The following is an 11,244-nucleotide window of genomic DNA, read 5'->3' on the forward strand; positions in this document are numbered from 1 at the left end:
CAATATTTACCATTGCCCAAAACCAATGACTTACAGGCCCGGATCAATGGGAGTTGCATATTAACAAAGGCGGAGAGACTGCCACTGCGGAGAAAGTGAATCTGGTCCTTTTCTTTCGGTCAGTTTTCGACTGGGAAGGCGGACCTCTCCACAGCAAAGCAAGGTAACCTCAGCTCTCTGTCTGACTTCTTTCCTCGAGACTGGTGGTTTTGTGGCATTGTAACCCTAGAAGGAGTTTGTGTGTGTGTGTGTGTAGCTTGAGAAATAGAGAAGACAGAAGCAAAAGGTTTACGTGTGTCAGACCCGGTTCTTTACTCTTGTTCCAGAGTTTGTAATTGCATTATTAGGATAACTGCTTTCCAGCGGTGTGTTCGAATTGAGACTTTTTCTCAAGCCTTCCTGGCCCACATCTCGGAATGTGGTTTCGCGCCTGTGTAAAATTAGCAGAATAACTAAGGCCAAGTATTGATCCTTAACCTCCTTGTCTCAACATTGTCTGCTGGAAGCTGCTGATGTTGCAAGACTAGAACTAACAAACGTTACCCTACCCGTACGACAAGTACGTGCAGGTATCAGCCTTTGGTCTGGACTCGGTTTCTGTTGCATTTAACAGAAAATTATGTTCAAGGCAGCCCGATTCCAGCTGTTCCTACCTAAATTGTAAAAGAAACGGCACTCATTCCAGGAGCTGTCCTGGGAAACGGCTAACGCGCAGCTTTCTGAAAATTCAAGTGAACACAGGAGGGGAGAGCTGACATGGGTACGATACCGTGACGATGCAGCACGGATCGAATCGATCGGGCACAGGTCAGAGTGCCCCAGCAACTCCTTAAAATAAAAAAAAAATGTTCCTTTGCATCAGTGTGCGGTGCGGTACAGTCTGTACTGAGCACCATACAAAGAACGCACCTTGAAATTAAAAGCAGGTCGAAAATGTCAACACGCTCCTGTAAATAGGTGCCGGCGTTGGTTCTTTGTGTTATGTGCTTTGGAATTTGCAGAACTGTGAGGTGCCGTCTATCGCTGTACACCCTATTTATCAAAGCAGTGCGATCTGCAGCTCAGCAGTTATGCCCCCACTGTCTCTAACTTTCTCCCCAGGGCACTGAATCAGCAGCACTGCTCTCCCATATATTTCACCCAAGAGGGTGGGGCTCGACTCGCACAGTCTCCACACCATCACTGCAGGGGCAGGCATTGTTCGGTTTAGCTGTGCGTCGCTGGGGAGCGAGTAAGGGTAGACAAGGCCCTTGTCTTGGGTTACCAGCACTCCGTGTGACAGCTATTGGAAGTACCCTGGGGAGTATTGAGGGGTGACACAGAACATTATCATGAATCGGTCAGCTGTGATCTTCAGGGTTCAATACGTCTTGACCTGAGCTGGGCGGAGGCAGGGCGAGGAATTTCGGGAGTGGACTGTTTGGCTCTTTCACACTGGTGGATCTGGACAAGCTGACCACTCAGGAATTCTGTCGTCAGCAGGGACTGGGCATAAAGGTGGGACTGCGAGCGAGAGAGAGAATACACAGCTGCATTGAGAACTGAAGAAATCCAAAGGTAAGATGATAACGATCCTGGGCTTGTGGGTTTTTTTAAAGTTGCTTTCCTGTGGTTTTAAAGCTGAACAGGGCTCCGTTCTGCCAGGCTCGCTGTGATTCTGTCCCTTCCAGCTTGGTCTTGTTTTCTCCTGTGGGCCGAGGGGCCGGGGCTCCGTGTTTGCGGTGGAGGAGTTTTGTGGGCAGTGCCCCTCCCCGCGGCAAAACAAACACCGCGTTCGGAGCCCTGTGCACCGCGTGGGCGGCTGGAGGGTGCAGAGTTGGGCGGTGAAGGCCAGGGACTTGCACCCGTGGGCTCCTGGTTCGAACCCCAGCTGGACCACCAAGCCCCCTTCCGAAACAACTAAAGACGATGATTTTGATCCAGTTTTTGCTTATCGTCTGGTGCGTTGGCTTCATCTTAGGTGCTGCATTATGATGTGTTTTTTTTACCACTAAGGCTGTATTTGCCCTACCTGATACAACAGGTATCACCCCAGCTTGCTCAAAAATCCCCTTTATGCTCAATAAGGAGGAAACAGCAGAGTATGAGAACAGTTCAAAATGGGATGAGGTCCTCCAGCTTGTATGGTGGTCAGTAGTTGATCTGAGGATTTTATCCTGCCATTTCTTGGAAGAAGCCCAGGTAGCTTGTTCCACACTCCTGCCACTCTTTCCATAATGAAGTGTCTCTAACACACTGAAGGTGCAATAGATGTCACAGACGTTTTAGCATGGGTTCTGTCCTTTTACTTCTCTGGAGAATTTGTGTAGTGCTGCACTTTGTTCCTGTTTTGCACAGAGGTGTGTGTGTGTGGGGGGGGGGTGTCTTGGCTTCCCCTGCCTTCATGGGGACCAGAGGAGCTGTGGACCTGGCTGACCTGGGTGAGGCTCTGGGTGAGCTGGGCGTGCTGTTCACGTCAGTGACTCTGCATGAAGCGTCTGCCTTTCAGGTGCAAATTCTCCCCCCAGTCCCTGTCTCCTGCCCTGCTCCACAGCACATTAACATTCATCTGGTTGCAACAGAGGATGAGTCAGCTGTGATCTGCAGGGCTCAATATGACCTGAGCTGGGAGTCCAGTCCAGGTGATCCAGGATACCGTCAATGACCAGTTAATACAGGCTTGGAAAACATTCCAATGATTGAGGACAGGGGATTTACTTAAAAGAACTGACTTACCGTGTGGACAAAACACTTGATCCCTTCCACGAACAAAGGGGCTGCTTAATGAATTACTGATGTATAAGCAATCCTAATCCTTAGACATGCATGACGTAGGGTGACCTATAGTATCAGACATATTGGATTGGGGCTCTCCGGGACTGGGGTCAGGCTTTGGTGTGACGATCTCCCTCTGGGCTCCCCTCAACCCTGTCCTCAAGGGAACCCCCAGACGCCCCCACATTCGAGTGGTGACGGTTTCTTTCACCCTGTGTGTCCAGCTGAAGGATGAGTGTGGCTCCTGCTCTGGGACAGGTTCTTGACAGACATGGGGCGACACATAGTCTTCCCTGGTGTGGTGAGAGGACGCTGTGGTGATCAAAGCCTTGGGTATACATCAGCGTGACGTGAAGCTCAATTCTCTTTATTTACAAGAAGGGGAATATTGTCCTGCAATGAATATGTTACGCTTTATTTTCTAGAATGTGTGAAATGATACTTTTAATATAATAATAAACTTTATTTTACATAGCGCCTTTAAAGGTGCCTTCTGAAAGCGCTTGATATGCGCTTATACTGTATATGTATATATGATTGCACTAAATGCAGGCTAGCCTTTCTTCCCAGTGCAGGTTCACTGGGCTCGCACTGGTGAGCTTAGGTAATCCTTCATAGCAGCTCAGCTTCAGTCGGGCCAGAGTGTCAAAGAGCAATGCTCTGGGCTCATTCCTCAGATTGTTAGGTTGACCGATTTGTGGAAAAGCACTATAGCATGTATAAGCATCTGTTGTCTAAAAGGATTTGAATTATAATCACAGGAGGATCTGAGCACCAGGCTTTAGTTCAATCATCTGCAGTCGTCTGTAAGCAAAAGTTTTGCTTTGTCAATATTGGCCCAGGTGGCTAAGGTCTTTGCAGAAAGATTGTCACTGTACAAGGGCCCCTTGTTTCCCAGCTTCATTTCGCCTGAGCTTTGAGGGCACTAATCTCCTGGCTGCTGGAATGGAGATGGTGATTAGTAAGAGGAAACAAGCCGGGCTGACCCTGTCCCCGGGCAGCAGGGTCTGACGGATTACTGTCTTCCAGGCAAACTGAAGGGACATGGATCTCCATCTCCCCGTGCTGCTCCTCCTCTGTCTGTCTGGACAAGCACTGATGGTGAGGCTACTGCCTGCTGCCCACACGCTCACAATCACACAGACTCACTCACACTCGCACACGCTCACAATCACACAGACTCGCTCACAATCACACAGACTCACTCACACTCGCACACGCTCACAATCACACAGACTCACTCACACTCGCACACGCTCACAATCACACAGACTCACACACATTCACAATCACACAGACTCACTCACACACAGACTCACTCACACTCACAATCACACATATGCACAGACTCACATACACACACTCACACTCGCACAATCACTCACAGTTAGACTCACACTCACACACAAACACAATCACATATACACTCAAACACGCACTTGCACACACATACACACAATCACACACACACTCATACACACTCACAATCACACACACACGTACACACTCATAAACACTCACAATCACACACACACATTCACTCACACTCGCACACCAACATACAGACTCACACAATCATTCACAGTCACTCACTCAGTTGCTCAAACATACACCCACGCACATGTGTGCTTATGAGTAATAAGTGCATTGATCCCTGCTCTCTGCATCAGGACGATGACACCATTCCCCCGGAGGATGGAGACACTGACCCGCAGGATTTCCAGGACATCTTTGTGGAATCCACCATCGGTGACAACATAGTGAGGATCGCCCATCGGGGTGTCTCCCCCCCTCTGCTTATCCCTCTCGCTCTCTCCTGCATCCTCTGATTCTCCCCGTCCGTGTGTCTCTGCCTCTCTTCCTCTCCCTCAGGATCTGAAGACCACAACAGTACCTCTCCCTCCCACCACCCTGCCGCACAGCCCAGCACCCACTCACGATCCCCCAGAGTACTTCTACACGCCCACCACCTGGCAGCCCACCACCACCACCAGCGGCCCGACTCCTGACTACTTCCTGGCCATGTCCCCCGGCGCTCCCGAGGGGAGCTCGTCCGAGGAGGAAAGTCCGGAGCAGGAGTGCAGGGGTGGCGTGCCGCGCAGAGAGGCCCAGAAGGCGCTGGGGGCGGCCGTGACCACGTTTGGCCTGGAGCTCCTCCAGCAGCTTCTGTCCAGATCGAAGGAGCCCAACATCGTCGTGTCCCCCCTGAGCGTGGCTCTGGCCCTGTCCCAGCTGGCCCTGGGTGAGGAAGACATGTCTGGGGCTCACACGGAGTTCCCCTCTTCTTCCTCCTGGCTGCCTTCCCCTGCAGTGATTTCAGAATTCGCACTTTCGTTGAGATTGGTTCCTGTTGTACTTTCCTGGAGACCATTTTGTAGTTTTCTGCTAAGTGCAAATCAGAGGGCGATATACTGGAGTGATATACAGGGATTGCACCATTGGCTGGCTTATTCCAAACCCCTTTGTTGTGAGTAGGAGGATAGGGGCCTCGCTCCCTTTGACAATGAGAGCCGCAGCAGAGTGCTGACATCGTTGGTGCCCAGTGGAGGGGGTGCAGTCTGGAGGGCTGTGTCAATGTGCGTGTGTAGGGGGGCAAACATTCATAGGGCAGTCCAGTGAAGGTTTGAGATGAGTTAAATTGAAACAGTAATGGCCATTTCCAGAGAGCACTGAAGGAGACACACACATTGTGTATTTCCCCCAGTTCCCCAAACGGCAACAGTGATGCAGAGGGTTTTGTAGTCCAAGTCCAGCCATGTTATTGCCACAAATGGGAGTTTAGGAGTGACCCTTCCACTTGATGACGTTATCCCACCTTTCAGCTGTTCCTGAGGAGTCCCAGACATCAGGAGGAGTCTCAAGCCAGGTCAGGAGTAATGACCCACGGGCCAGAGGCAGATTTGTACAAGTTCCTCGCTCTGTCTCTGTCCGTGGAAACGAGGTCCTGAGCGAGCTGCTCATATGTCCCCCAGGTTCCACTGCCCAGCAGTACTGACTTCCTCCGAGGAGGCCAGTCAGGTCCCCGAGCTCCGCAGCTGTGCTGACGCGGCTGGTCTCTGCCTCCGCAGGGGCTGTGAACGAGACGGAGGCCTTGCTGCTGCGCTCTCTGCACGTGGACAAGGTGGCCTGCTATCACAGCCAGATGAAGAGCCTCCTGCAGCACCTGAGCCAGAGTTCCCTGGCTGTTGCCACGCGGACCTACTTGAGTCCAGGTGAGACAGATCGAAGACGTCGTTTGAATCGGGGGGGGCTGCTTTGGGGGGTTTGCCAAGGGGGTCTGACAGAGCAGGGGGCAGGACACCCCCCACTGTAAAGTGATTGAAATCCACACTGCGATGGTGCCACAGAAAGCACTGCAGACGGCTTCAGCGTTCTCTGCCGGCTTGCCCCCAGGGTTCAAGGTGAACAGGAAGTTCATAGAGGACTCTTGGAATATGTACGGGTCTGAGCCAGCACCCCTGAAGGACGCGGAGGACATCAACCGCTGGGTCGAGGAGGTCACCAAAGGTCGCGTGAAGAACTTCCTGTCCACTCTGCCGAGCAACATGGTGCTGGTGCTGATCAACGCGCTCCACTACAAAGGCAAGCTTGAGTCCGAATCAAGACGATGACCGCTGCTGTGCTGTCACTGTGCTGTCCACATGTGTGTGTTTCCTGTTTCTCTGACTCGTGCCTGTTCCCATCCTTTCCCTCCTTCCTACTCTCGTGCCTGCCCTCATCCCTACTCTCGTCCCTGCCCTCATCCCTGTCCTCATCCCTGCTCTCCTCCTACTCTCGTCCCTACCCTCATCCCTCCTCTGCCCTCATCCCTACTCTCGTCCATGCTCTCGTCCCTGCCCTCATATCTGCCTTCATCCCTGTCCTCATCTCTGCTCTCCTCCTACTCTCGTCCCTACCCTCATCCCTCCTCTGCCCTCATCCCTGCCCTCATTCCTACTCTCATCCTTGCCCTCATCCCTGTTCTTGTCCCTGCACGCACGCACGCACGCACGCACCAGGGCCGGTTCATCCAGAAGCTAATTGACCTACCTCTATGTCTCTGGATAGTGGAAGGAAACCCATGCAAAAACAAGGAGAGGTAAAAACTCCACACAGATATCACCTGAATTGAGCCCAGGACCCCTCCACTGTGAGGCATCACTGCATCACCATGCCACCCTCATCCAAATATACAAGTGTATATTTTTAACTGGCAGAGACCAGTGTAGCACATTAATGGAGCCTCAGTCTCTCCCACTGCAGGATCTTAGTACAACCGGCAGCTTTATGTCATCAATTCTCAGCTGACCACACCCTTGTGGGATGGATAGGACGCCCCCCAGTGGTCACTCTGAAAAGCGCCCTGTGTTGCAGGTGTGTGGCGCACTCAGTTTGACCCTCGCATGACCACCACTGACCTCTTCTACTTGGATAGAAACACGGCCGTGCCCGTCGACATGATGGTGGGGCCCAAATACCCACTGAGATTGCACACCCTCGGTGAGCTGAACACGCAGGTAGGGGGCGCTCTCTGCAGGTCCCGTTCCCCTATTCTCGGTGGCTTTGCTGCATGCGTCGCACACTCGGATCAGAGCTCCCTCTCCAGCTGAGGTCTGTCTGCAGGAGCGCAGCGAAGTCCTGAAGAATGAGGCCAAGAAAGCTCAGCTCCCAGGCTCGAGCAAAGACATCATCTGGGGATTTGTTTTTAAATGTGCTTGTAGTTTAGTTTAAAGTGTTTTCTCAGTGAAAGGATTAATGCAAGATAGGTTTCTGCCAACCTCTCTCCCTCTCTTCTCTTCCACTCCCCCCTCCTCCCTCTGTCCTCCCCTCTCTCTCTCCAGGTGGCTCGGTTCCAGTTCAAAGGAAATATGAGTCTTCTGACATTTGTCCCGTTAGTGGGACAGCTCAACGTCTCAGCCATTGCCGACCACTTCAACGCCTCTGAGCTGTACAGTCGCTTCTCTCGTGAGCGCCCCATGTCTGTCAAGCTACCCAAACTCAACCTGGAGTACAGCCAGGACCTCAGGGAAGTCTTCACTGCCATGGGTAAGAGCTACTGGGTCTGTCAGCCAATCAGTCAACCACCCACCCACCCACCCATCAATCGATCCATCAGTCCAGCAGACAATCACCAAACCAATCAATCAAGCCCATGAATTCTCATACAGCACCTTTCAGTCCAGAGCATTCCCAAGGCACTTCACAAACATCATACAAAGTACAGTCAACCAAAAATGCAACAAAACAACGGATAAATGTGAAGGTTTTTTAAAAAAAGAAAGAGATTAGGAATTCAAGGTCATTGAACACAAGTAGGTCTTAAGGAGAGGTTTGTGCATAAAACTGCATGAAAGTGTTTACTGTTTACCTTGACATAATGACAGTGTTACTTAAGATACAAGTAGTCTTAAGTGCAAAAAAGCTTCTTATTTCTGGCTCATATCCTCTTATCATTGGGCCATTCTTCCTGTGGTGTATCCCAAGACCAAGTTTGCCCAGGATTACTTCTCAAAATTGACCCTAGACAATACCTCATGACTCATTGCTGTTCGCACTTGGGCCTAGGTCCATCCCTGGTCCTGCCCGCCACATCTCCATCTCCTGTGCAGCCATTCAGCAGTGGGGCCCAAGCCTGCCGTTAGTCAGCTCCCATCATGCCCTGCAGGGATGCACTCTGGGTCTGTTCTCCTCTTTCGCCCATCAGAAGATGTTACAACTGGGTCAGAAAACAGGTCTCAGTGTGTCTGGTTTTTTTTGGATGCTTCTTGCAGAGCTGCTAGTTTGGAGCTGCGGAATCACGCTCGTGGCTTTTCGGGGAAGGCTGGAGAGCCCCAATACCCTGCTCCTGGGGTGCAGTCGCTCTCCTCACAACCAAGATGTTCCTGACATATGTCTCCCTCTCCCTCCTCCCTCTCTCTCAGGGCTGGGGGAGCTGTTCTCAGGTCCAGACCTGTCCGGGATCGGACCCGGCCCCCTGCTCGTGTCCAGTGTGCAGCACAAGTCCACCATGGAGGTGAACGAGCAGGGGGCGGAGGCGGCGGCGGCGACCTCGGTCGTCATCTCCCGCTCCAGCTTCTTCTTCTCACTCAACCGCCCCTTCTTCTTCGCCCTGCTGGATGACACCTCCCACACCCCCCTCTTCCTGGGTGTGGTCACGAACCCCAACCCTGGAGCGCCGCTCGTGAAGAAAGACGACCCTGACAAATTTGGGCCCAGATTTAGCAAGCAATATGGACACCCCAACCCAAAATAAGACACACAGTGCCCAGTGAACTGGAACTGCAACTCCTGGCCAGCAGGGGGCTTCAGGTCTAAAACACTAGTCACATACAGAGGCATACCAGCACACACAGGCACACACGCGCAAGGAAGTGGCTTGCACCATCTGCTTTCCCCTTCAGGCTCTTTTCTCGCCAGATCCCCCTCCTGTTGTGGTTCGTCCTGCAGGAATCCCTAGCTTAGATCCCTAAGATTGCTGTTGACTGCAGCAGGCCACTGATATCACCCTGATATCCCCACTGACATGGACTGCAATAGGCCCGCAGATATCACCCCAGGTCCTGAATGGAACCCAGGATCCCAGCACTGTGAGGCTGCGGCGTTCATCACTGCCCCACCATGCCACCCTGTTCCAAACACATAAGCAAATAATGCTTCTGTAAGAGGATCTGAAGCCCGTTGTTACGGAGGATAGCAGTATAACGGAAGTGTTAGTGTTTTCTTTTACAGCAGCCCATCCTCACCACCAGCACAGCTCTAATTAATGCCTCATTCCCACCCGGGCTTAAATCACCATGAGGGATAAGTTACGAAAGGTATTATATCAGATAAAGAGTATTATCTGATGGCTTAGTTTTCAGTGTAAAGGCAGTGTACGTTGCCAAAGACAGCGGGTTTAATTAAATAACTGGGTGCTGGCTGGATTGGTACACCTGCTTTATTAAGAGGGTTGAGGAAGTGGATGGCTGGAGCTGAGCGGCTCTACATTGTGATGCCACAAGGGCACAACTGTCTCCACCACCAGGACATTTGCTCATGTCCAGGCTTATGAGGTCCTACCTCAGGCTTGTGGGGTCCTTCCTCAGGACTGGGGGGTCTGCATGTGGGGTCCTTGCGCAGGCTTTTGGGGTCATTCCTCAGGACTTGGGGTCTGCTTGTGGGGTCCTTGCTCAAGCTTGTGGGGTCCTTGCTCAGGATTGGGGTTCCTTCTTCAGGATTGGGGGTCCTTGGCCAGGTTTCTGGGGTCCTTGCTTAGAAGCTGGGCTGTTGGAATAGCAAGGTGAGAGGGTCAGGGAGTGCCAAAGCCCAGGGATGGCGTGGAGGAGCAGCTGATGGCCGACACAGGATGGGGGGAATACAGGAGGAGAGAAAGGCAGATGGTACCTGCTGCTTCTAAACAAAAGCCGAACTCACAAACAAAAGCAAACCAAGTATCCAGAATAAAGCCAATACACTTTGTGGCAAAAGACTTTGATTCCCAGCTGAAACCTGTTGTTTGTTTGGTATACAATAACTTTTTTTTAGGCGTCAATATAACAGTGCTGTTGTGGTTGTGTTTAATTTTAGCAGAGAATTCATGTCTTTCTAAGTTTCATAGCTACATGACCCTGTTGATCTTTCTGTTGTTTGTCAATTAAAGGTGACAAAAGAATTGACTGGTGTTTCTGTTGCTTGTTCACTGAGCGGCAGTGGGAGCCTGTGACGTCAGTGTTTCCTCTTCAGGAGAAAGGCACTGACAGGGCGTTCAAAAGCACCCTTGGGTCACTTCAAAGTTATTTACTCCTCGTCCTTTTTATATTCCTGGCTTCAGGGCGCATGCCCAAAAACGTTCATGACATGACAGATCTCCGAGACGGGGATGAGGTGACGGAGAGGGAGGGAGGGACAGAGAGCCTCAGCGCACTGCACTGGGCTGTGTCCCTCCCTGACAGTCCGTCCCCCTGCGCCGCAGACCGGACTGTTACCGGAACAGGCAGCGTGGCTGTAGAGCCAGAACACTCCCACGCAGCTGGGTCTGCACCGGCGAGACCGGGAAGGGGAGGTGAACGCAGAACAGCTAACCGCTAATTTGGGAAGGACACAGGATGTTTGGATTTCCCGTCTCTGCCTTGGGTCCGGAGTGACAGGCAGTGGGAATCTTGTGGTCCGTCTCCCAGTCGCTGTGCCGGCGCTGCTTGTGAGCTCTGAGTGCAGTGATTATGAGCGAACGCAGCCCTCACCATAAACATGCAATCATCCCTGTGAAAACTGCAATCGTCCTCTTCCCGGCAGACTGGTCATTAAGTGCCACACTCTGCGATCCACCCCCCTGCTGCAGCTCTGAGACACACGGCAGCCTCTGATTCAGCTGATCAAGCTGTTTGATTTCAGGGCACAGGGACTTAGGCTACATCTATAACTGACTACAAACACCTCTGGAGCTGACCGGTGAAATCATAATAAAAACATGGTAAGAAACTGTCATGTAATTGTTGTCTGAAAGCTCTATGAGGTTATGTAAAGAAGAGGACA

At 51.8% G+C, this 11,244-nt stretch overlaps 1 protein-coding gene across 1 annotated transcript; it reads left to right on the plus strand.

The window, feature by feature from the left end:
* The first annotated feature begins 53 nt into the window (after positions 1–53).
* Positions 54–10,384, plus strand: LOC102693527 (alpha-2-antiplasmin). The gene is made up of 10 exons (XM_069184217.1): positions 54–163; positions 1,480–1,557; positions 3,784–3,855; positions 4,425–4,514; positions 4,627–4,996; positions 5,823–5,966; positions 6,148–6,336; positions 7,108–7,250; positions 7,575–7,779; positions 8,655–10,384. Exons 3-10 carry the CDS (start codon positions 3,799–3,801, stop codon positions 8,984–8,986), a joined length of 1,530 nt encoding a protein of 509 aa, XP_069040318.1. The 5' UTR covers positions 54–163; positions 1,480–1,557; positions 3,784–3,798; the 3' UTR covers positions 8,987–10,384.
* The last annotated feature ends 860 nt before the right edge of the window (positions 10,385–11,244 follow it).

The sequence above is a fragment of the Lepisosteus oculatus genome, chromosome 26 (genome assembly GCF_040954835.1).
Source record: "Lepisosteus oculatus isolate fLepOcu1 chromosome 26, fLepOcu1.hap2, whole genome shotgun sequence".
In the NCBI taxonomy this organism is placed as follows: domain Eukaryota; kingdom Metazoa; phylum Chordata; class Actinopteri; order Semionotiformes; family Lepisosteidae; genus Lepisosteus; species Lepisosteus oculatus.

Coding starts and splice junctions, on each gene's coding strand:
- LOC102693527 (XM_069184217.1), top strand. CDS start 3,799: ATGGATCTCCATCTCCCCGTGCTGCTCCTCCTCTGTCTGTCTGGACAA. Junction 5,967..6,147: donor GCGGACCTACTTGAGTCCAG/GTGAGACAGATC, acceptor GCTTGCCCCCAG/GGTTCAAGGTGAACAGGAAG. Junction 6,337..7,107: donor CAACGCGCTCCACTACAAAG/GCAAGCTTGAGT, acceptor CCTGTGTTGCAG/GTGTGTGGCGCACTCAGTTT.